This window comes from Poecilia formosa, unplaced genomic scaffold (assembly GCF_000485575.1).
Source record: "Poecilia formosa unplaced genomic scaffold, Poecilia_formosa-5.1.2 Scaffold297, whole genome shotgun sequence".
NCBI classification, from domain to species: Eukaryota; Metazoa; Chordata; class Actinopteri; order Cyprinodontiformes; family Poeciliidae; genus Poecilia; species Poecilia formosa.
Window position 1 is genome coordinate 701,583 of NW_006800236.1, and position 25,453 is coordinate 727,035.

The 25,453-nt window shown below is 40.1% G+C and overlaps 3 protein-coding genes across 4 annotated transcripts; 2 read left to right on the top strand and 1 right to left on the bottom strand.

Moving 5' to 3' along the window:
- The first annotated feature begins 14,293 nt into the window (after positions 1 to 14,293).
- Positions 14,294 to 22,350, top strand: LOC103151954 (protein boule-like). 2 transcript variants are annotated; one of them, XM_007572246.2, is made up of 11 exons: positions 14,294 to 14,493; positions 18,214 to 18,366; positions 18,449 to 18,540; positions 18,625 to 18,679; positions 18,749 to 18,824; positions 19,014 to 19,090; positions 19,174 to 19,251; positions 19,331 to 19,366; positions 19,442 to 19,558; positions 19,647 to 19,718; positions 20,217 to 22,350. In XM_007572246.2, exons 1-11 carry the CDS (start codon positions 14,458 to 14,460, stop codon positions 20,358 to 20,360), a joined length of 936 nt encoding a protein of 311 aa, XP_007572308.1. In that variant the 5' UTR covers positions 14,294 to 14,457; the 3' UTR covers positions 20,361 to 22,350. The 2 variants fall into 2 exon arrangements, with proteins under 2 accessions (XP_007572308.1, XP_007572307.1); XM_007572245.2 differs by having other exon boundaries at positions 14,295 to 14,493; positions 18,942 to 19,090.
- A 1,312-nt stretch (positions 22,351 to 23,662) lies between these two features.
- On the top strand, positions 23,663 to 24,496 carry LOC103151953 (gamma-crystallin M2-like). The gene is made up of 3 exons (XM_007572244.2): positions 23,663 to 23,771; positions 23,856 to 24,098; positions 24,175 to 24,496. The coding sequence occupies exons 1-3, from the start codon at positions 23,763 to 23,765 to the stop codon at positions 24,448 to 24,450; spliced, it is 528 nt and encodes a 175-aa protein (XP_007572306.1). The 5' UTR covers positions 23,663 to 23,762; the 3' UTR covers positions 24,451 to 24,496.
- A 66-nt stretch (positions 24,497 to 24,562) lies between these two features.
- Positions 24,563 to 25,453, bottom strand: LOC103151952 (gamma-crystallin M2-like). The gene is made up of 3 exons (XM_007572242.2): positions 25,343 to 25,453; positions 24,963 to 25,205; positions 24,563 to 24,892 (listed from the first exon to the last, which is right to left on the bottom strand). The coding sequence occupies exons 1-3, from the start codon at positions 25,349 to 25,351 to the stop codon at positions 24,623 to 24,625; spliced, it is 522 nt and encodes a 173-aa protein (XP_007572304.1). The 5' UTR covers positions 25,352 to 25,453; the 3' UTR covers positions 24,563 to 24,622.

A 25,453-nucleotide genomic window follows, 5' to 3' on the forward strand; every position in this document is an offset into this window, starting at 1 on the left:
GACAAGTTTTGGTTTCCTTTTTTTCAATTAAATTTCACCATTAAAAAGCCAAATATTAAATTTTCATGTAGAACCCATAATTTGAGCTTTTTTTCCTCAATAGAATTTTAGTATCTGATCATTTAAATGTTTTTTTTTTAAATAATAGTTCTGCATATAAATGTTCATTCTGCTCTTGATCGTGTTGCAAACCATAACTTAAGGCTCACAAACTGTAAAATGACTAGTAAATCTGAAGAATGTGTGGTCTCTGACCGCACACAAACCAAATATACACTAAAGTGTTCACTGCCATTGGGTGGATTTTTCAGCCATGTTTAATCTCCCATAACCTATATATATATATTTTTTTTTTTTGCATAAAACGGAGTATCAAAAGGTTCCATTTCTTTTTTTTTTTTATTTAAAGGTTGTACTATGACCAGTAAGTGAGATTAATTCAACTTCTACTTTATCTCTCTATCATACCTGTGAATCACAACAGGAGTAAATCTTCAGCTATGTGGATGTCTGTGCTGAATTATCGGATCTGGGAATCATTAGGAAGGGATTAATTTATGAGTCCTGCTAACTGTGTGCAGCTTCTTGTCTTCTTGACTTGCCAGAACACCTGCTAACAATTTGAACATGCTGCTTTACTTCTTCACACTGGTGCTGGAGAGCCAGGAGGTTGGTGTGTGAGGTCCTCTGTAATCTGTAGCTCTGTCTTCAGAGCAGATTAAGGAACAATAGATTAGCTATAGCCTTCACACCACTTCGACTTTTATGCACAGACTTCCAGTGATATTGGATTTAAAATACAAATGTGTTGTATGCTTTTAAGATTTTTTTTTTTTTAAATCATGTGGGAAGGAAATGAGAACAGTAAATGGGGAGTTTTAAAGGGTAAAAGTCCATGAGCTCCGTGTCATGTAAACGTCGCGTGAAATATTTGTGCTTTCATGTCGTTTTTTTCCTTGTGTTCATCGGCTGTTTTTTAGTGTGATGAAAACTAATCTGAGATCAGTTAACTCATCAGTGAGTGCCGGTACGCTCCACCGCTTTCCTGCTCACACAGCTGGCTATTAGAGCCGTATGGCGAGCTGATACATGGCCATTAGAGGTGTGTGTGTGTGTGTGTGTGTGAGAGAGAGAGCTGTGGGACAGGGACGCAGGTGCTCCATGGGCTGATATCACCCAGGATGCCCTAGTTGGGGGGTGTTCAGGTTATATGGGAAAGGAGGCTCTCCGTGGAGCTCGCAGCCACACCTGTGATCCCCTGCTAAAGTGTTCACACACACACACAGTTCCCTCAGCTCCTGCACTGCAGCACGTTAATATACACTCTGATAAACAGGCTAATACTCGCAGTGGCAGCACTTTACACACCATTGAACGCAACACATGGCTCGGAGTGCTCGCGCGTGATGTTTGAGGAGGTTTTCTGAGTTAATCTCGCGTCGACTGAACACAGTGAGCAGGTATAGTGAGTCTTTACGGGGCAACAGCTCGGCAAATTGTTGTTTCTTGGCTTTCGCTCGAGATTTTTCAGCCGTTTTTCTGCGACAACCCTATTAAAAACGTGTTCACGCGGCTCTGGGTGACGCGCTTTTAGGGATTATTTCCACTGGATTGTGGCAAATTTGCGACATTTACTGTGATGCACGACCATAACAGACATGTTAACATGTGGTTGTGGCCGCTGAAGCTCAGCAAAGCTCAAGAAACCCCTTAAATAAGACTCGAAACGAAAACAAAGGAAACGTTGCAAAAAACGAGACGGAAATGTTAAGATGTAGATGCAGTCATTTGTTTTAATGAACTTCAGAATAAATTCTGTTTAGGGTCTAATAATGAGTGAATCTGACTCAATGACCCAAACCTCTCACTGTTAGGTTAGAAAATGCTGTAGGTTCTTCAAAATAAAAGCACTTCCTGGATTGAATGTTCTGAAAAAGAACCAAATAGAACAAGTCCAATTGTTGTGTTAGGTTTAAAAACAATGATTTACAGCCATGTCACCATAGAAATAGATTTATCAGACATGTAAATCTTTGTCTCACAGTCCAAAGAGATGCATGTGTGCATCTATGTCTGATAAAATCGATGCAGAGGTGCATTATGGACCTTCTCAGAGGTCTCGCTACTCTCCATACTTCTTTCTTGAGTCGTGAATTAACTGATAACCAAAATTTGTTTTGTTCAGTTTTATGAGTCCTGATTAATCCCAGACCCTTGGAATGGGGGGAAAAAAATCACTTGAGGTTAAAGTTTTCAAGTGGTAACACATCTTTTCCTGAGCTAAAGAAATTCAAAGACAGCTGAGACTGTGTAGTATTATTGGGTTTTTTTTTTTTGTTTATTTGTTTGACCTGAAAGGTTTCAGCAGGAAAAGAACAAATTTGGAAACGGCAAAGACTTTTTCAGGAAATTTTAGAGAGCATTTGGAGGCAAAGTGAGGTTGAACAGCACTGACTTGTTCTCTCTGCCATCGGCCGAACATGGCAACACAAAGCCCTGACAACTTTGACACACACACACACGCACACACACAGATGGTAAAACACACCCTGAAAACAACCAAAGATGAAACGAGTCAGCAAACAACCACATCACATCTCCTTGAAAAACAAACATTTAATTATAGCAGCTCTGCCGCATTATTGGCAGAGCGGCGGGTTTTGATGTGCGCCACTAAATAGCGTTACTTTGAGCCAGTAACATTTTTACACCCACAAAAAGACACTCAAAGCAAATCCCTTTAAGGGGAAAATGAAAAAGAAAATTCCAAATTAATACGGCTTTAGCTTCTAACAGTCTGGAATCGGATAATTTAATGTCCCATTTCGAGTAATAAAAGGCTACATTTGTGGAAAACACAAAAACTTGCCACCAAATGGATTTCACGTCAAATTATGGAGCTAGCTCCTCATTTCAGTACAACAAATGGACTCATTTTTGGTTACATCTGGGTTTTCTCTAAAACTAATCGGCAAGTTTTCATAGAAATGATCTTGTTTGCAGCAGCCAAGAGAACATTTAACATGTTAAATCCACCTAGTATTGATTTGAGTTCCCTGAGAAGGTTCCTGCTGGATGGTTTGGTGAGGAAATGCATCACCCTCATTTATTTACACGCCTGGGAAAAATGTGAGCATAAAAGGAAAGCACAAAGATGAATAAATCTTTTATAGCTGTTGGTTAATCCTGCGCCTGTAATCTTGACAATGACTTTAAAATAAACCGTTGTGAGGACTTTTTTATTATTATTTTCTCATGGACTTTTTCAATTTGATCAGATTGGACAGAAATGAAAAAAATATATATATAACATGACTCAGCCTGTCGTTTCTTTTTGTCGCGCCTCGAAATTTTAAAGGTACGAGAAAACATGGCACCCAAGTGAGAAGCGTGTGTTTAGGACAAAGGACAATCAGAGCTATTGATACATTTTATGTTTAACATTTTATGTTAAACAAGGCAGACTGAGAATTTTTCCTGTGAAATGTGACTCTTATTATTATTTGTGGAAAATTTGCTGATGTTTTTTTGTACATATTGTACAATATTCTAAAATATTTGAAAGAAAATGCAGCTTGGGAAGCTGAAATACATTTGAAATACGTTTTAGCAGGTGTTCACAAAACAGCCAATTCTGGAGCACCATTTATTTTCCTCGGCGTTGATTGGTTGATCCCCTGGAAGCCGCGAAAAGGAACATTGTACATTTTATACATTAGCTTCTGCTGTAGTTTGCAGCTCGCTGTTGTATTAATGCATATTACAGTATATTCTGTGTTTTTAAAGTTTTTAAAGTTTGTTCAAAAGGGGAAAAAAAGTGAAACTGAACAAAAAAATTGTAACTGAAAAATTATTTTTGAAACTAAAAAAAAAAATATTTGAAACTGAAAAAATAAACTGAAGCTGAAAATAAAAATTTGAAATAGGGAAAATAAAATTTTGAAACTTAAAAAAATTTCAAAACTACTTTTCAGATTCAAGGTTTCCTTTTCAGTTTCAAAATAATTTTTCAGTTTCAGTTTTTTCCCCTTTTGAACAAACTTTATGCTCCCAATTTAGCTCCGTACAAGGATCCTTTATACAAAAGTTTATACCAACAGTACTGTTATTAATTTTAGCACAGTGATTCTGGAAAATCAGTGACTCCCCCTGTATTGATTTGATATATTCAAATGAAAGATTTTCAGGATTTCGCAGTAAATAGGTGTTTAGGGTGCTGTAAATTACCTGTCAGTATTAACTCATTTTGTCTAAAGTGGCTTAAAGTAAGAAAAGGAAGGGACAAAAGTTTGAAATTCCTCCCCAAGAGGTCAGAAAAATGTCAAGATTTGAGGTTAAAAAGCTGGAATGAAATAAAATGCCATTCTTTGCTCTTCACTGAGGAACAAATTTATGCTCAGTCACAGAAATGCTTTCCATCCTGGAAGGACAGAAAAACAAAACGACATGGTTACGGGGTGTTGTTTTTTTCTTTTCATTTTTAAGCTCAGACATCCAAATATATGTTCACAAGCTCTACGAAGTGGCTTTTTTTTTCTCTTTTCTTCAGTAACCGTCTCCTTTAAATCTTAAAGGGTGTTGATGATAATCTTCAGAAGTGGTTCGTCTGTTGTGGTTTCTAAGCGGCAAAATTCCCTTTTAACTCCAACACATTCCGAAAAAAATAGAATAAAATAAAAAAATACAGAAAAGGAGTAAAACAAACTGCTTTATACGACTGCTGATTAATACTATTGTCACAGTTGGTTGGAAAACAGGAAACGGGTGCAGGAACAAAGCTCTTTGTCATCAGCCAAATATTGATGAAATTTATTGCTAAGTGAACTTGTCTTGAAAGCTGAATATTGTGGAGTTTAAAAGACTTTAGAAAACATTTTTTTTTAAGGAAGACCCATGTCAGAGTCAGTCGGTTGTGTCATGAGTAGTCATTATCTTCCCTCCAGTAGATAAACACTTAATGTAAAATGGCACCTTTTTGCACACAGGGCAAAAAGCTCAGCATCTTCTTCCACATCTTTGATATTTGTGGCAAATTGCAAATGGCCAAGTTTACAGACATGCTAGCTGCCAACTTGGCTGACTTCAAAATCATTGCAGCTGATAACTTGACATGTTTTTCTCACCGCATGAAGTCGAACAAAAGCCAGTTGTGTTACATTTATTCGTTCAGTTTCACATAATTTAGCCTGTTATTGACACTGATTGGACCTCAGCTGTTTTTTTTTTTTTGTTTTTTTTGGTCCTCTAAACAAACTCAGACAGAGTAAGTACTGGTGTTGCCTCATTGTAAACCAGTCTAGTTGTCGAAGAACCACAGCTGGGCAAATGGTTGCGGGCTCCCGGCACCAGCTGCGGATTCTTGTACAGAAAAAGCTACCAGGTGTTTGGGATTTCACGCTCCTCCCCTCCTTCTCCGCTGGCTCCCACTGCGGCCTGCTGGACCGTTACTGGGTTGGATTGGCACCGGCTGTTACCCCACAGCGCCACACGGGCCGACAGATTAGCATGCTTTACTGCATGTCTTCCCTCACACCGAACACAACAAGCAGCCGAGAGTGTTTGAAGTTTATTTCGACGCACTTGAGGAGGGTAGAAAGTAGCTTCCAGGAAAACTTGTACTTCCCTCCTACCCCTCCTGTGCTCTCTGTGTGTGTGCTGCTCTTTTTGCTTAAAAGTGGAAAAATGCATCCTTTTTTATTTATTTATTTTTTTTGTTTCCTCCTCAAGAAGCGTCGATTCTGGCAGACTGAAGATCTGGAATGGATGGGAAGAAAATCCAGTCAGGGAAAAATATAAGTACATCGATTTTCCTCAGACAACTTTCACCTTCTGAATGGTTTCTCTATTTTTGTCTGCTTTGATTTTAATAACTTTGCTCCCCTTTTAGGGTTTGCAGATTTTACGCCATGTTTCGTATCCTTGTCTGAAGACTCCAGGTTGCATTTTTTTTTTTTTCTGTTTATCACTCACAACTCTGTTTTGCATTACCTGGACTTCCTGCATGTGCAGCATATTAGGGATTGTTTATAAAGTTCTGTTTATTCCCTTCAGCTGCCCGGTTTCCTGCACCTGAACCCGTCCAATTTTCTGACCTCTCTTCATGGCAGCAAGGATTTCCTAGATACATGCTGATGTCATTCCTACTTTGTATTGTAATACGATGCACATTAATTGACCTAAGTTTTACCTTTTTGGTTAAATGACTCTCCAGAATGGCCTTTTGTCACACTCTACCTAGATTTTACCATATTTTCTTTTTCTTTAAATAATAGATTCATCCTGGTATTGCATTTAAATGTTTCAGATCATTATACAAACTTTAATATAACTTGAGCAATATTAAAGTTTGCATGCATTTTTGCTTAAAACATGTTTGTTCTTCCTTAACGAAGTTACTCACAGTGGGTAGAGTATCCAGAAAGTTTACTCAAGTAGTAGTAGCATAAAGTATGGCATGGTAAAGCTACTCCTAAAAGTATAAAAGGTTGTTTTTTTGTTTTTTTTTAAAAAGTTACTCAAGTAAAATGTAACTTTTCTACCCAACTCTGCCTTTGGATGCCCTAAATGTGCCTCAGCTTAATGTCACAAACTGATGCTTGGATGTTTTCCTTCAGGATATTCAGATTATGTTGTTAAATCACGGCTGATTCGGGATTATGTTTCCACACAGAACCAGATTTGTTTGGATTTGATTTTTCATTTTTTTGGTAATTAACATAAACATTCATAAACCGTTTTTATTTTTTCTCTGTTGTCTTTTTTGCTGAAGATTAAAATCTGACTGATCTTAAATACTTAAATATGCAAAAAAAAAAAAAAAGGAGCTACAAAAACTTGCTTTAAAAGTTAAAACCTCACAGAAAGGAGCTTTATGTCTCCGTAAATGAGAGCAAACACAAAGATATACTTAGGAGCATATTCATAGAAATACACGCATAGTGTTTAGCCCAAGCTGCCTAAACAACTGCTAACAATTACAACCATTAGTGGTTTGGCATTGCCAGCACCCACTCTGCCTGTTTATAATATGATGGAGCACAAATGTCATAACAGTGGAGTTTTGAGACAAACAAGATGCACTACCAACTGGATGTCCAAAGTCCAGAGGAGGGGAGAAAAGGAGGCCTGGAATCAAGTCTTTAAGAGAAGGAGGAAATCTTCGTTTTCTGCAGGTTAAACAGAAATGGTAATAATGTCTCACTCTGATGCTGTAGTCTGAAATAAATCGACTAAATAATCTAAAACACACAGTCTCAGCAGGACCCAAAACACCGAGATGACAACTGTGATTTAAATGTAAAAATTTGTCCATGTTTCTAATAAAGAATGGTATGCATTCTTGTTCTTTTGCATTTTGTTCTTTTTGCATATTGGATTTTGTTCTGTTTGATTGCTCCTTTCCCTTATTTGCCATTTCTTTGAACTGCAGATCAGCTGCCGGTTTTCATTTGTAACTTTCCCTCAGTGTGCCTGTCTGCCCTTCCCTCCCAGCTGCACCCTGTTAGCAATCAGGGTTCCTGTTGGCAATCGTCACCTGTCAGTTTAATAAAGCATCTTGTCGCACCTTAACCCTTGTGCGTGCGAGGACTGAGGCAACTGATACCAGTGATATGGGTGTGGAGTCGGTTGGACCCCATTTGTAAACACAAGGGATAAAAGGTGAAAAACTGCAAAAACATCCGATGATAAAGATTGGCAAAAAGAAAGCTATAAACGCAAACAAAGGAACCGCGGAAATACAAAGAATCCAAACCCTCGGTTCACATAAAGCTGAAGCTGCATTATTCAGGTTCAGGAGAACCGACGGTTCGACTCCATCAGGACACAGCAGGAGGGGTTTTATTGAGCAGCTTTAATTCGATTAGCAAAAGAGCCTTAACGTGAACAAAACAAGGTTAGTGGGTCCTGATTAGGGGAGTGTGTGTGTGTGTGTGTGTGTGTGTGTGTCTGTTTTGTGGGAACATTTATTTCACACAGTCACCTCACACGGGGTTATGCGTCACCCTTTTGTGTAAACAGAAACCCCCTGTATTAACAAAAAAAAAAACAACAGAAATTGTGGCATTACGAGGTTAGTGGATGCTTTAAGGCTCCGTCGCTGCACCAAGAGAGTCCATCTGACCTGTTTGATAATTAAACCTAAAGTGTAAAATTAATAACAGTGAAAATACTTCAAAATTCTTCAGATTTTCCCAAGCGTGTTTCACATACGTGTCTGTTTATAACGGCGCTTTCACAATCCGCAAACTGCTGATTAATGCCATTTAATGTATGTAAAACGGTGAAATAGTTTACCCAAAATGAACCAAATTGTTTATTCAAGCATCCATGTTTGATGTGGATAGAAAGGCAATCTCATAGATGGTGGTTATAGTCGGGCCTACAACTCTAAAAAACCTAACATGTCATCATGGGGTCTATAGTTGGCATTTAATAGTCTTGACATCAAAGTTCATCAAAAGCAGGCTGCAAATAGTGCAATGAAACTTTTCTCCAAAAGGTAAACATGAAGACTAGATTAAAGATTTCCAAAGAAAACACAGAGAAAGACCAAAATTCTACCACATAGACAAAAAAGCCCAGTTTTCAATGAGATCCTGACTGTATTTCGTAAAATCCAATGTTCTTCCCGTGGATTAACGTGTGTGAAATCCAAGTTTCTCTCTCTAAAGTTGCCTCTCTTCCTGGTAGGCAGCAGCAGCAGCAGCCTGTCCTACGCTGGGACCGGAGCCTCCTCAACAGACAGCAGCCCTAATTTCATTAATTATAAACCAATATGCTGCTGGCAGTCCCTCTGGAGAAGACTTTACCCAGCACTGGCATCTGTTCAGCTCGAACACAGCGAGGGGCGAAGAGACGGAGGGAGGAGAAAACAAGGACATCTCTGACTCCCACCACAGGTGAAGCACGGTACTGTGCAGGCGAACGGGGGGGAAGGGAAGTTAGTGACGATGTAAATCTTTGTAAATACACATTTATTATTTATGTTTCCAAGAATCAGTGCTAAATTTTTTTTTCCTTTTGCCATTCTCAGCATCTTAAAAATGTAAAAAATAAAATAAAATATGATAATCTCTGGATATTTGTATCTTAAATTGGTATGTATAATGACAAAATGTTTATTTTTTCCCAGAAATGCTGCAAATAATTTTTTTTTTTTTTTCAAAGAAATCAGAGCTCTCAATATTTATAAATTAAACCCATATATTAGAATAATAAATTACAGTTGTACATGCTGCTCCTGTACTGCCCCCTTTCTAAAACCGCCCTGGGCAACTGCCCATCTGAACTTTAAAGACCGTCTTAGTGATTCGTTTGAGCATAAGATTGTCCGGTTCATCTGTGCTGCTTGTTTGCTTTCCACATTCAGTTCTTTCTTGTTCTCTAATTATTTTTTGCTCCGGCGAAACGGATGTAAGGAGGCTTTGCATCGGTAGCGGGAATAAAAATGCTGCTTTCTGTATCACAGAGCAGATTTAATGTGATTTTCAGCTCTAATTAGAGTTAAGTCACTTAGTGTGTCGTAATGATGTTTGGCTCACGGAGCCAGTGGTAGCCGTCCATCAGCCAAATGAAATATTAAACTGACCTACCGCTGTAGTGTGTTTGTGCGGGTTTATATTGGGAGACGTGTCGGGGGGATTCTCGTGGAACAATGTGTGTCTGCTGCATTCCTTACAGTAAATACACACAAGCGCGCTAACGCACGCATTCCTGACCTACATTCACTATACACAAAACAACAGGGTGTCAGGAGAGGCAGACCTGCATGTGTGTGTGTGTGTGTGTGTGTGTGTGTGTGTGTGTGTGTGTGTGTGTTGGGGTTGAAAATCTGCAGGTGCACTGGGCCGTGAATCTAATGCAAAATTAGTGTTACCTTCCTGCCGAATAATTCATGAGCCCCGCATCCAAAAGACTGCGGAATGACTCAACTTGTCATCCCCTCTGTCTTTGTCACACTCCCCGATGAACCATGTTTTATTTAAAACCAAACATGGAGCAGAATCTGGTAAATAAGCGCGGCTGCAATTGGCAATTGTCTGATTTGATCCTAGATTGCTTTTTGGGCCAGAGTTTAGCATTGAGATTGAAAAAAAAAATGAAATACTGGCTTGAGTATTACTTTGCTCATATAAAAACTCAAGTTTCTGTCTTTTCACAAACACAAAGAAAGCATAAAGTCCGCAGGGTTGCAATTGCAACAGACAATGCCCTGCAAAAGTATGACTGTAACTTTATTATTTATTGGACTTTCATTGGTTTGAGCCTCAAAACATGCAGCCTCCATCAGCTTTTCTTCCAGAACCGCTCTATGTTCAGCTCCAGCCATCTTCACCGTCCCTGCTGAGCAAATCGTGTCCACATAGCACCACGCTGCCACCACCGAACCTCAACCCTTAATTCATCTGATGAAGAGGGAGCCTTCGTCCACATGCGAGAAATTGCAAGCAGCACATCCTACGGCTCGCTTTCGTCAAACGCCGGATTTGTGAAGTGCCTGACTGATAAATTCCCTTTTAAAAGATTCCGTCGAGGTAAAAAAATAAAAGTTGTTGTAAGTTTCTTCAAAGAGTTGTCATTCCTGTCAACAGAAGCAACCTCCTGTAGCGGTCTGTGTTACATCGTACCTGAGGAAGCCTCTGACTGAAGGTGAAGTTGTGTAGGAGTCTGACAAAGACTGAGAGATGTCCGTAATGTCCTTTCTTTTGCATAATGATCTCCAGAAGTTTCAGAATAGTCTCCAGAACAGAACCATCCTTCGTTATAAAACATAATTTCCTTATATTTCAAGGAATATATCATTTTGAACATAAAACTTTCACTTTCTCAGTCCCCTCTTCAGTAAATAACCCCTAACAACCAGGGTTAGAGAGATTGCAGTCTTTGTTTTTTCCCCCCCTAAAACTTAAATTAATATTTTTCTTCCCTAAATCAGAACAAGTTTTACCTCCAATAAAGGCATTAAGAGTAAGAACACAAAACCGTGTCTTTGCTGAGAATTCACCGGCCAGAACTTCAGTCAACTATGTTTACTTTATTATAGGTCAGTGTGTGCACACCCACTAACTATAGCCGGGGCCCCGGCATATAAAACCCTAAATAATATGTCTACATTTAGAGAAATCATCGGGTGTTGCTGTGGAATGCAACACCATTGTGGTGAGGCATTTTCACAAAAGAACAAACAACCACTGGAGAAAGCCATAAAAGGGACGTTTTCCTTGTGCTAATGTGATTCAGTGTCAGGAAAACATGTGTATTTAGGGCACTTTATGGAGTGATTATAAAGTCTATTATGATTTTTTTTTTTTTGCTTTAACACTTGTTTTATCTTCAAATTGTTCAGAATTTGGTATGTGAGAACTCGTATACCTTTATGATTAACAGAGGCCTAAAGAATGAGTTATGCATCTTTACAGTTTAGTAGGCTCACTGATAAAAGTTATTGTTAGACTTTTAGACCCTAAGTAAACTACAGTTTACTCCACGTCATTCAAGCTGTACATAATATGTCTTTACTGGCTGTAACACACCTTATCAATTATGGAATTTTGAAGGAAATTATTGAATTTAGGGGTGTGTGAAACTAAAAACACCATTTTATTTCCATTTTCCAGCAGAAAGGGGTCGACGTTTGGAAGATTTCCACTTTTATTCATGATTAAATGTCCTCTGATCCTCATCAGCGGGACAACCACAGAAGAATGTAGATCGATACGATGCACTTTGTCTTCCTCCTTTTGCATAAACACAGTATATCAACACATTCACTAAAAAGAAAAAAAAATTGTGTATATTTTGTCCTTTTGCATATATTCACATTTTGAAGACAAACTCCTTGTTTATGACCACAAACCTAGAGAGGGGGAAAAAGCTGATTCTGATACAAAATATTGATTTCATGATTATGTTGGGGGTTTACAGAGTGAACATCACTCAGTGCAAGCTAACCTGAACTTTGAGATGTTTGAATTTATGCCTGTACGTCACACAAGCATTACCAAGTTCATAGCGAGAAGACAGCTGATCCTTTTTGACGAATTCTTTAAGATAAGACTAAAGAAGCCTTCCAGATGATAAGTGAAACAAACCCATTTATGGCTGTTGTGAGGTGGATTACTGAAAATCGAAACAAACGTGAATGTAAAAACCTGCAAAGTGTTTCCACGAACGGGAAAATATGAGTAATTAAACACTAAATCGCTGCTTCCCATTTATTTGTTTCCCAAATGAGAACATTTTGGATCCGAAACGCGTAACGTATGGACCTCGTTTTTGTCCGACGCACTAAATTTGACAACACTGTTGACAGTAAATCCTTCCTTTCCTGATAGTCTAAACACAGGCATGCAAAGATGCGCGCGTACAGTGATTCGAGTGCGACTGCACGCATTCACACTCAAAGCCACATGTCTTAGCCGATCACATTTCCCAGCGGGGCCGTGTGATTGTAACACAAACAAAACAAAACACAACAAAACAAAATAAATAAATAAAAAAAAGCACACAGAGCGACTTCGGGGCCTTGCAGCTACCTGAGAGTTGGCTTGAAGGTGAGCCTTTTTATTTTCCGCCTGCCTTGCGAGGCACGCGCCGCGCTCCAAAGCCATTTCAGTCGAGCTCCTTTGTTGAACCATAACATTACTCGCCACCGGCCCCCTGCACCTCCTCCAGCAAACCCACTGCCGTTTGGAATAACAGATGAATAAATGGATGAGGGGGAAAAAACAGTAGACTCAAACCACAGTGGAACTCAGCAATGGTCAGCCAGGCCCACCACGCCTCAGCAAATGTTTGTCCAAACCTGTTATTTCTGGCATTGTACTGTCTCAAAGAGATCATTTCATTCTCCATAAGGAATGCAGCGGCTATAAATAGCCTGTAGATGAAGGAGGGGAAATCAGAGATTTGTAGACTAATTACAGAGCTGGAGTTGAACCCTTCTGTTATGGTTCATTTTTCATCAACCTCTGTCTCCATGACTGTCTGACTGACTGACCAACCGAGGCGAATTGGACATTTTCTCAAAGGGACACGAACATCTGAGCTGACCCCTCCGTTTTCTGCGCCGATCAGCGTGCGAGCAGCACTTGGACCTCATGATCCTCGAGAAAGACAAAAGGGCGTAAATGGATGCAATTATCAAACACACCCTTCTCGTTTTGCTCCAACACATTCACTGTGCATTTGGGAAGAAAAGAAAAACTGGAGATGACTGACAAGCAGAGGTGGGGCCCAAATTAGTCAGACGGGGGCGGCAGTGGTGGGAAATGCTACTGTAAAGCTGGAAAATGCTCCAAACTCAATAAAAGAAGAAACAAAGACATAAAACGTGCAGGTTTATTGGAAGGAATGTGTTCCTTCTGTTTGTGGTTAATTAATGACTGTTGCTACTCAGTAAAATAATGTAATTTCCTTTCAGATGAAGACACGTTGATGTCTTTGTATAGTCACTTTGTTGTGGCTGAGGGAGGAGAAGGGAAAGGTGGAGGCCTCAGAAATCACTGACAAGTTTATCACATCCAGGATGATTATTTCAAGATCAGAAAACATTTGTTAAACTATTACTTTTATAAAATACAACTATAATCATTACCAGGTCTTTTCTAAAGGACAGAGGGTCAGATATTTATTGGAAAACACAAGGAAACAAAGAAGTTTAAATTATTGTGGAAATGCCACCCCCGTGTGGGAATAATGAAGAACTGCATTACGTTTGAAAACATGCAGTTTAATTAGTCATTTTATTTTTATTTTTATTTTTTTTTCAGAATTGTGGCATTATCTTTATTTTTAGCTGTTTAGGCTACTTACATTTCCACCCTATCATCTGGACTAAAATGTGATGACATTATGCATATCCTGTGTATAGGTATCTTAGACTCTGAGTCAGGCTGGTAGAGCGCCAAATTATCTGAAAAATAACCCCTAAATGTTCGGCTAAGCTGGAGTTCAACTGCAACTTTTGCAATATAGTCTTAATAATGACTCTTAGGAAACTTTTCTCTTAAGGTTAGTTAGTTTGTGTTGAAAACTGAAAGGAAATATTCTACAAATGTTCCCTGGTGGTACCTTATACATTTTACTATACACTTTAGTAAACCAACTTCATGGAAGGTTCCTTCGAAGTTCTTTAAATATTATCTAGAACATTGACGAGAACCTCTTGAACTTTCTTTGGACTTGCTCTTATTGTTCGTTTCAACACGGAGACTTTGCAGTTTTGTGTTTTCAGGAAACGTTAACAACGACTTGGCCAATGATAATAATAAAGTTTCGTCTCCTTGGTTACCTTAAAGTTCCATGATCACTGTCCGACTGAGGTTTGCTCGGGGGTCTCCGGCTGACTCACACCGTTGGAGGTGACCAAAGAAGCAGAGCTGCAGAACTTTTGCGGGCCATGTTTAAACTCGGATTATAGTCCGAATACATCTTTAAGAGGCAAAAATTATTCGGATGAATGTGGCTATGGAGGTGGAGAATCAAAACACGGTGAGTTAAACTGTCTTTACGACGTTGCTAGTCGTTCAGCTAGCCGGCGATGCTAACAGTTCTAACGTTTTTGACGTTGACTATTTTCAATAGGGACTTTCTTCTGTTTTAACTTTGCTGTCAATACGGTATCGCCATAACATTAGAGTACAAGACATAGTTGGATACATTTTTCACCAAATTAAATAAATTGTAGGCTTTTGAAGTACGGTCTCTTGACCAAGCTCGGGTGCGACTGTGCAAATTAAACAGAGGAAATGGAAAATATATTATAAAGATAATGAATTTATGCTTAAGAACGGCCATGTTCGCAGCTAGCAAAATGTAAAATGTATTTTTGTGGTAAAATTGAAGTGAAAAATGGTTCGTAATCTAGTTTGTGTGAAGTTAGTATCTGATTCGTAGCTTTCAAATGCCGAAAAGGGCTATTTCACAGTTTTTACGGGCTCCGCACTGTGGCCTTTTGTTGAACTTTCATCAAATAGAGTAATATCCTTGAAACTAGAAAATTCCTGAAGAAATTTCGCCGGGGCCTGCCAAAGTGTGCCTGTTGGTTTGGACCCAGCGTTCTGATGCTAAAAATAAGCATCAATGCTAAGCTTTGCTAAATTGTAGTCAATAACCTGTGGAAAGGCATAAGCATGTTGACTAAGCTGTACTTGTACCATTCATTATGTTAAAATCAATGCATAAGCTAAAAATAGCCAAAATGCTAATGTTAGCGTGAAGGATATCAGTAGCATGTGGAGCATCACTAGCATGTTGTCTGTCATTGACTTACTCCATTCAGTATACTAAACATGGCAAATAAGTAAGAAAATTAACAAATTGGTTATTTTAGGTAAAAGGCTAATGCTAATGCACTAGTCAAGGGCAGTGAAATGCTAATATTTGTGCTAATGTTAATTAGCACAAAAAGGAAAACAAACATAAAAAAAAAAGCTAATATTATTGGACTGCCTATGGCGGTGCACTAACGTGGGAAGAATATTCCAGTAAGCTTCATTTTAAATGACCACACTAATTCAATGTGAAACAGTAGTTTGGTTAAAACAGTCATGTAAATCCCAAAAGACCATTTGCTTGATGTAAAAATGGTCAAGGCTTTTATTTTGAAATTTTCAGGAAGCGACACTTTAAATGGCCACACTAATCCAGTGTGTAACAATGGTTTGGTAACATCAGTTATATAATGACCAATAGAGCAATTGCATGATGTAAAAATGGTCAAGGCTTTTATTTTGACATTTTTATTAAGCTTCATTTTAAATGGTCACACTGATTCAATGTGTAACAGTGGTTGGGTTAAATCTAGCCCTCTGTTTTAACTGGGTGTTCACCATAGTTAGAACTAATCTGAATCAGCAGCTATGACCTGTGTTCTGTTGCTATGGTAATTAATCCTCTCTGCCAACTGTCAGCTGTGAGAGAGACACACAGGGGGAGACATAATTCCATCTGTTTGAGCCAACAAGTTTCACTCCAAAAAGCAGTCCGAACAACTCCTTCCCGTTCGGGAACCGTGATACGTATTAGAAAACTGTTTGAAGCGTATGAGTAGGCCTGTCGCGATAAACGATAAATCAATTAATCGGACGATAATTAAACCTATCGACCTCATTTTAATTATCGGCTTTATCGTCTCTTCCGGCCTTTTTTCTTTCTGTTGATGACACTGAATGAAAAAAGGCTCAGCTCCGGTGCTCTCCACTGACCCTCCCTTCCTCATTTCCTTAGTCTAATGTCCAGCGCACACTACACGAGTTGTACACCCTACACGAATTACATCGCCATGGTAACTCTGAATCCCAATAAAAGTATTAGCTCCCTTCTTGAGATCGAGCTGCATGTTTGTGGGGATGCACGCAGCAGTACAAGCCGCATTCACGGTGACGGAATAAAAATAAATAAACAAAGAAAGAAAAGTTCTATTAGGTGTAGATCAATAGGTGCCTGCCATGTATTACATGGCAGGCACCATGTAATACATGCCTGCCATGTATATGGCAGGCACCTATTTCCCTATGTAATGCTATGGGCAGGCCCCAATAATTCAATATATGTCTGACATGTCTAAGTATTGTGGTTTGTCAAGCATGGCCTCAATTCAGGTGGCTTCAAAGCTCCCCGAACGCATTGAAATGGTTTAAAAACACTATTAAGATGCACATAATTCCCCCAAAACCATCCACAAAGCTACAATCTTAATGCCAGAAAACCTTTTATATGTTTAAAAAATTCAAATAAACATTTGTGTTTTTATTAAAGTAATAAAACATTTACAAACAACCAACTGTCTTTTAAATAATTGTTAATAGAAATAGAACAGGGGTCTCCAACCTCTGGCCCCGGAGCCGCATGTGGGTCTTTGGACTTTCCACAATGGCTTTTAATAACTAATGACATTAGAACTACTAGTAATGGATTCATTTAGATTTATATCTAAAAATTGTGAAATCAGCCTAAATTAAAACCCCAGCTTCAAATCAGATGTTAACTTCAGTGTTGTTTACCCTGCATCAAAAGCTGAATATGATGAAAGCTGTTGATATTTTCATCTTAAAGTGTAAAAAGTTTATTTAAAAATGCTGTTCTAAGTAGGCCTGTCACGATAACAAATTTTGCCGAGCGATTACTTGTCTAAAAAAATTTTGCGATACACGATAATATTGTTTCGAGACCTTTTGACACTGATTTAATGGAAATGATGTAATAATGCATGCTATTTCCTGCCATAGATATACACTTTATTTTCAAAAGAACACATAACACTGGAACTAATAAACTAAATAAACAAAACAACAAAAAACAAAAATAAAATGTATTCTCAGTCTCTATTAACAAAAAACGTACTTGAATAAAAACTAAAAAACATAAAGCCAAAGTGGAAATAAATACTGCATTCAACCAAAAGAGTGCAGATATGAAGTCTGTATACTATATTGCCCCTCAGTAATCACGAGATTTAAATAAGAGAAGATGGGCACATCCGACTACCTAATGCAGTAGTTCATACTACACGATTTTTTTGCCCCTATTTTTCCCTTAGGACAACATTAATATTTATTCAGCATTTCGTTCAAAGAATATAGAAATGACAAGGGGAGGAACTGGAGCCAAATTGCTACAGCAGCCCGTTAGGTTTTCAGCTGTTCTTCGTTAAAGTGACATAAATAGGTTATAATGATTTTCATTCAGTCAGGACTTTACGCTGGCTCTAGCCACATGCATCACAGGTAGATTCTAGTAAAGCATTGATTAATGCCTGGTTTTAAAATTAGTTAACTGGACTTGTAGCCATTATTTTGTGCCCTTGTGGCTGGACACCACACGGCATGACGAACCCAATCGAACCCTTGTACCTAGGATTTCTGTCAGGTTTTGAAAATGGGCCGACAGTCCGCCAACAACTCGTGGAGTGTGCGCTGGACATTACACTAAGGAAGAGCACCGGAGTTGAGCCTTTTTTCATTCAGTGTCATCAACTGAAAGAAAAAAAGACAGAAAGAGATGATAAAGCCGATAATTAAAATGAGGTCGATAGGTTTAATTTATCGTGTGATTAATTGATTTATCGTTTATTGCGACAAGCCTAGTTCTAAGTTGTTGAGATCTCCCATTTTTTTCCCCCTCATCACTGTTTATTTTGTGAAATTCATTGAGCATGATGATGCACTTTGGAATTCTGTTGCTTCTCTAACATTGCTTTGCTTCTTAAAGCTCACATCCTGCCCTTCGTCGCTTAATGACAGCAGCTCTTCATCTTCTGATGTCTTAAATCAAGAGAACCCTCTGGAGAGCCTTACCCACCACCCCCCAATTCCTGGCACCATCATTCCCAACCGGATTTTCGTTGGGGGAATCGACCACAGGGTGAGATTTCTTTAGAAGCGCACCGCTGTGGGGCGGAGATCAGTCCAGTCCTGTTAAAATAAATGTACCTGTTTGTTTTGAGGTCAACGAAGGCGACCTGCATCAGATCTTCTCGCAATACGGCGCAGTGAAAGACGTGAAGATAATAATAGACCGCTCAGGAATCTCAAAAAGGTTACTTCTGTCCTTTCTTCCCTTTTCCTCTCTACTCCCTACCGTTTTAAACATGCCTTATAAATCTCTTGTTTGTTTGAACAGATACGGGTTTGTTACGTTTGAAAACCAAGACGACGTGTTGAGAATCCTGAGTAATGTAAGTGTCATGACGCATCTGCATCCGTCTCATCCATCCGGGTTTAACCTCGTTGTCTTAAATCAAAAGGCGACTGAAATCTCCTTTAAGGAGAAGAAGCTCTGCATTGGCCAGGCCGTTAAAAAGAACCACTCTTCAGGAAAAGGTAAGCTGAATTTCAGCCAGCTGGTTTTCTTTTCAAACTTTCCGTTTAGATGGATTTTTTTTCTTTTTCTTTTTTTCTTTCTTTCTTTTTTCGTCGTTGTTGTGTTTTTTTTCTCAGCTAAGAACACCCGCATGGCCAACCTTGACCCTCAGATGTCCTGCGGGACGTTTTATCTGACCACATCCACAGGACATCCGTACACCTACCACAAGGGCGTGGCCTACTTTCACTGCCCCAGCATGAACCCTTTGGCTCACCACTGGTCGGTAAGGATCCGACCATTTCACCTGAAATCCCGCCGAATGCAGCGTAAAGTGTGGAGAAGTTCATGGGAACTGGTTTCTTGCAGCCTCACCCTCAGCTGATGATTCCTCAGTCCCATCAGCCTGTTCACCCCCAGCAGCCACCTGTGTATCCTCACTACCAGGTAGCAAGAGCACTTTTACCTTCAGAGTCAATGAATTCGTCAAGATAGCAGCTATTTTATATTGTCTGTCTTTTCACAGGACATCGCAAACCAGTATCAATGGAACATCGCTCAGGTTTGTGAAACAAATCATCGCTCGGCTGTTTAGGTAAATTCCCCCACTTATCAACCCTGTGTTGTTTGTGTCCAGGTGCCAACCCCTTTCAGCGCAGCGATGTACTCACAGCAGCCAGAATATCCCTACCAGGCCCTGGATGGAAGCTCTTACCTGCCTCCTGGGCCCGCCATGGAAGGCAATACCCCAGAGGTACCTAAGATTCACGAAGAAATGACAAGATTACAATCAGTTAATGTAGATTCAGATTATATAATAAATATGTGTCTCTTGTTTGCAGTTTTTAGAGTCGACGGCGCCACATTTTTACTCAGGAATGACACCGATTGCTCTGCAGCATGACCCCAGAGAGGTAAAATTCTCCCCACTGGTTGGATTTCGAACTGAGACTATGAATCGAATTAATTGTGATGAATCGATCATTGAAATGATCGCCAACTAATTTAGTAATCGATTAATTGTTAACAGGAGTTTACAGACTCAGAAAAGGCTATTTGCTGAAAAAACTACATAATTAGAGCAGTCATTAAGTCAAAACTGTACAAAAAACATACATTTTTTGTAAATATCTTCTACCCAAAAACTCCTGTAGTAGCATAGTTTTATCTTCCCCTAATAATTTGCAGCCCTAGTTGGATTTTGATCAGTGTTTAGGTGTGACATAAAGTACCTGCAGTAGAAGATGAATTTATTGTCGCCTTTTACCAAGGGTACCAGTAAATCAATCATTCTGTTGGTATAAACAGAATCAAATCTCACCTTACAGTTGGTGGATTTAGCGTCTGTCCACCCAGGAGCTTGGTGGCGTTTGTCTTACTGAGGCATTTTCTGCTTTCTTGTCCCTCCATAGAGTCAGCTGTTCCCCCGTTCGCGTGTCCATCTGAAGCCGAGGCACCGCCGCTACACGCACCCCAAGGACTACTACCATCTGCCCGAGCCCACAGAGTCGCCGGACGCCGCCGCGTTTCCCTTCCACGCCCCTCGTGTAGGCTAACCGGCCGACGTCTCCCCAAGCAGAACGTGCCACACTCTCCGCCGACAGTTCCTACTACTTCTCCATGAATTAGCACACGGTCATATCTGCTCCACAGCAACGCAGTGAAACTCTGCGACACTTGCTTTTAATTTACGCATTAGGATTACAATTTTAACATCTTTGCGCTGAAGGACATAGTTCACAGCTTTGAGAACCTGCTGGGGTCTCAAAATGGGTTTTCTTAACGATTTTTGCAAACAGCGCAGCTATCTTCGATGTCACATTTACACAATTCATGTTACTGGAGGACGGATCTAATGATATTTTATGTGAAAAAAGCTGCTGCGGCAGTGTGTCATCATGGTGCCTTTCTGTTTCGCATCAGAGCGGAAACATCTATGTTAAAATCCACAGTTAAAGTTTTTTCTCTTGGATCTGCGCCTGAATATAGAGGCTAAATGCTTCACCGTTGCTGTTTTGCCGTGTAGTGGTTGTGTTTGAGGGTCTCGGAGCTGTAATATTAGGGCGTTTTGTCAGCTTTGACCCTTTCAGGGACTGCCTCACCTACTGGTTCTTTAAGCAGGGTTCCTACATAGTCTTACAAAGAATTTGATGGAACTGTTTTCCAGAACTAGAACTACCAGTCCCAATTGCTGCATTATAAATATTTGGATTTCTGAAAAAAAAAAAAAAAAAAGGTGCTTCAATCAACCACTTTGGTTTGTCTGATAGCTTTAAAATAAAGAGGGACAAAGAAGTGATAGATTCATTCATCCATTATCCAATTTCTCCCATCAGTTTGTCCAAAACAATATCTGTTGTGCGTTCCTTCAACCATTTGTTAGCCTGTTCATTTATCCATCCACCTGTTAGTTTGTTCAATTATCTATCCATGTATCAGTCTGACCACACATCCATCCATCATGTACTGATAACTCTACTAGAGCCTTGAAAATGATAGAAAGTCGTCCTAGAACATGTAGGAACCCTGTTGAAGGCACTACGTCCGTCTGCCTGGCTTTTATTGCACTTTCCCCTTTGACAGATGTCGATTATTGAGTCCAGTCATAAAGGCAACGGGCTTATTTTGCACCATGGCCGACTGATGCATGTTGAAGTAGATATTTAGCAGGTTGTCGTTGCACAGTTTGTCCACAAAAGCACTACAGTTGCTCCCGCATTGTATGCTTTTAACGTTTCAGTGGACGAATTGTGCCGAGAACCACTTTGCAGCACACAGGAACTGATCAGTGCTTTTCCACTGAGCAGCTTGGTGCAGGTTCTGGTTTGTCACGTGTGGAGCCTCCTGGATTTGTCCTGCGAAGAAATCCCAGCTGACACATTTTAAAAAGAGAAATGAGAAATTCCATGTTTGGAGCGGATCGGAGCTCAGCATGCAGACGGGTCGTTTTAGAAACTGATTGAAGCTTCATTTCTTTGTCACGATAGTTTTAGCATTGTTAAAGACGAAGGAGGTGCTTTTGTAAATGTGCCTTGTTTTTCCCCTGGTAGTGTTTATTTTTTATTTTTTTACTTTCAGACTTTTAAAAAAATATATATATTTTTTTTTTTCCCCTTATTTTGAAGTTCAAAATGCTGTAAAAAGTCACTTCTTCTCAGAGGACTCAACCAAAAAAACAATTCCTGTATTGAGAGAATTTAACTTTAAATCCACTTCAGGTGTGATTAGTGGGTACTGGGACTAGTGTGTGCCAATTGCTTTCATTGCATTGCTTTGTATCTTATTGTACTTTCCTATATGCTTTATGGGTGAAACCCAATGTTTTCTATTTAGTCAAAAAGCACATTGTAAACCTCCTAAACAACAATCCAGTTGATAAATATATAGTTTTAATATTGTAAAGGTGATGTACAGCGTATATTTGAGATCTACGTACTTTGCTTTGTAATGCCCTATATTATCAGACAAGTTGTTGTAACATTGTTGTGGTTCAATGCGTTTGTAGTTTTCAATGCAAATAAACATTTTTGCTTTATGTTCCACGAAGTCCAGGCGTGTTCTGTGACTTGGTGATCTCGACTGAATACTCGGACCGATTGAAATGAAGAGCTCCAACCATTGGAGTGGAGGTGTTTGAGTGTGTGATAGCGGGGTCGGTAATCTGCCAGTAGGGCCGCCGGCCCTGATGAATCAGGGTTTTATCTGAATGAATGGATAAAAGACCATGGCACCATGGCAAAAACACCTCCTGCCTGCAAATTACAATAACAAAAAGGCCAAGTCTCGTGACATTAGATGGAGGTTTATAAAACAGCTGGGGTTTTTCTGGGAATCTTTTATGCTGCTTTGTACAAAAACATTACTTACTAAACATTTCGGTTGACACGTTTTCAGCTCTCTTAGTGTTTCTAATAAAAAGGCTGCATCTTCAACACACCAGGTTTGCTTCCCACCATATCACCTGGCCGCTGAAGGTGGAAAAGTGCCGCATAGGCTACAATCATACCCACAATCATCACATGACTAGAACAAGTGTTTTCTTGCCTGTCAATCGGCATGAACCATCCTTGTCATTCAGATTACAGTTTCATTCCAATCAAGCTGAATCCGATCAAAATATTCTGGTTAGGGCCTTTACAATGGAGACATTTTATTCCAGTCAGCTGTTCAGAATATTTACTTAAGTCCATGTAATTGTGTCGAGGACTATAAAATCTGTACATGGAGCATCTGCTCTAACTTGCCACACAAAAATCTAAAGAAATTCAGAAATGGGTCGTTAACACTTAACTAGTGTTGCGCCAAGTGTCTGCAACAGAAACCCAAACATGCTAATCCAAATGTTGGACGTCATTTTACGTTTGCCAAATGCGATTTCAGTCCTTCTTTAATCTGCTTTCTAAACATTTTTGTTTTCATCCAGAGAGACACTGTGATGTCAGAGTCATTATGCATCTCTTATTAACAAGGATTAATTGGAGTTGGTCAACAATCAGCAGGGTTAAACTTTCCACAAACTAAAATCACTTTTTTTTAAAAGGCAATGAACAGTAAAGTTGTCATATAAAAAGTATCCTTAACCTAATTAGAACAATTCATCTTCCCAAAAAGACCAAAACCTGATATTTGTCGTTCTTTATATGGATTTTAGGATCTGTGCAAGTGTGAAGCTACAGGAAAAACAAGAATGTAAATCACTGCTGTTTTTTATTCTGCTGATACTGGGAGTGGTGGCCTTCGGATAACCGTCTATCAATAGTGATGAACATGTGGAAAGTGAACAACAATAAGCCATCATCGCGCCGCCGTTCATCGCTATACATAACCAGATTTGTGTTGTAAAAACCGATTTGGATGACAATACTTTATGCTGTGCCATCACACGGCTACTTTATATAAAAGGACAACGGCGCAGAGAACATCTATTGAGCATCAGTCTGGCCTCCACTAAAACAGCAATGGGAAAGGTAAGTTTATTACGTGCTGCTAAAAAAAAATAAAATCTTTCTTTGGTTTATTTATGTATATTTAGAGAAATATGACTTTTGCAGATCATATTCTACGAGGACAGGAATTTCCAGGGTCGCCATCATGAGTGCATGAGCGACTGTGCCGACCTGCACCCTTACTTCAACCGTTGCAACTCCATCCGAGTGGAGAGTGGCTGCTTCATGGTGTACGACAGGCCCCACTACCTGGGCCACCAGTACTTCCTGCGCAGGGGGGAGTACTCCGACAACCAGCGCCTGATTGGCATCAATGACTGCATCCGCTCTTGCCGCATGATCCCCACGGTAAGAAATAAGTGGAAAAAAGGCTTAAGATCCACCCCTGTAACCTGCAAAAGACTCATAAATGCTCCCGTTGCAGCACCGTGGCTCCTACAAGATCAGGCTGTACGAGCGTCCGGACATGGGCGGCCAGATGCAGGAGATCAGCGACGACTGCCCCAATGTCCAGGACCGTCTACGGATGTCCGACATTAACTCGTGCAACGTGGTTGACGGCCACTGGCTGCTGTACGACCAACCCAACTACAGGGGGAGGACCTACTACCTGAGACCCGGCGAGTACCGCAGGTACAGCGACTGGGGTGGCGCCAGCCCAAGGATCGGCTCTCTCAGGCGAATCACCGACTTTAACTAAGATCCTTGTTCTTCCATCTGTTCCTAATAAACATGCTTGGCTTAAACTGTGTGTAAAGGTCATTGTAGCCAAATGTCATCCTTGGGGAGTCTCTTCAAGTAATCAGAAAGCATTCGAATGGTTTAATTGACTTTATTTGTAGTATCTTACATACAAAACACTTTGCACATTCTCACATTGTGATACGTCTGATTGATCCCACCCTGGGGCTCAAGCTTCCCCACTCATGAAACCTCCTGTACTGACCCTGGAGCAGCAGGTACTGGCGCCCCCGGTAGTGAGGATGCTCGTAGAAGAGCCAGTGGCCATCCGTCGCGTTGCAGGAGTGCACATCGTTAAAATGGAAGCGTTCGTAGAGAGAGGGGCAGTCATCAGTCAGCTCCATCATCGTCCGTCCGAAGTCTGGGCGCTCGTAGATCATCATCTTATGAGACCCTTGGTGCTGCAGGAGAGATTGCACTTATCAGTTGCTTCTGCTGTGAAATTGGGATTGTACCTGGAGGGGGTCTTACCATGGTAATCACGCGGCAGGATCGAACGCAGTCATTGAATCCCATCCAGCGCTGGTAGTCTGGATAGTCGCCCTTTGTCAGAAAGTACTGGTAGCCCATGTAGTTGTTTTTCTCGTAGACCATCCAAGCTCCACTGTCCACCCTGATGGAGTTGCAGCGGCTGAAGTGGGAGTGCAGGTCCGAGCACTCGCTGCTGCACTCATAGGAGCGGCCCTGAAAGTTTCTGTCCTCGTAGAAAATGATCTGTCAGGAATGCAGGAAGCGTCGGATCAAGTTAGGCACAAATGGCAAAGATCTGCCTCCACTTTTCTGAGTTCGGTGAAGTAATTTACAGAAACATAAAAAATAAAAAAGACACCAAACAAAACGAGGAGCCTTACCTTCACCATTGTGTTGGCTAATTTTGTTCACGCTGTAGCAGCAGTCGTGGGCTCCCGGCTGCATTTATAACCCACAAATGACCTGCAGCATTGTGATTCATAACAATGATT

Coding starts and splice junctions, on each gene's coding strand:
- LOC103151954 (XM_007572245.2), top strand. CDS start 14,458: ATGAATGTGGCTATGGAGGTGGAGAATCAAAACACG. Junction 18,825..18,941: donor GAACCACTCTTCAGGAAAAG/GTAAGCTGAATT, acceptor TTTTTTTCTCAG/CTAAGAACACCCGCATGGCC. Junction 19,559..19,646: donor TGGAAGGCAATACCCCAGAG/GTACCTAAGATT, acceptor TCTTGTTTGCAG/TTTTTAGAGTCGACGGCGCC.
- LOC103151953 (XM_007572244.2), top strand. Junction 24,099..24,174: donor CTTGCCGCATGATCCCCACG/GTAAGAAATAAG, acceptor CTCCCGTTGCAG/CACCGTGGCTCCTACAAGAT.
- LOC103151952 (XM_007572242.2), bottom strand. Junction 24,893..24,962: donor CCTGCCGCGTGATTACCATG/GTAAGACCCCCT, acceptor TCTCTCCTGCAG/CACCAAGGGTCTCATAAGAT.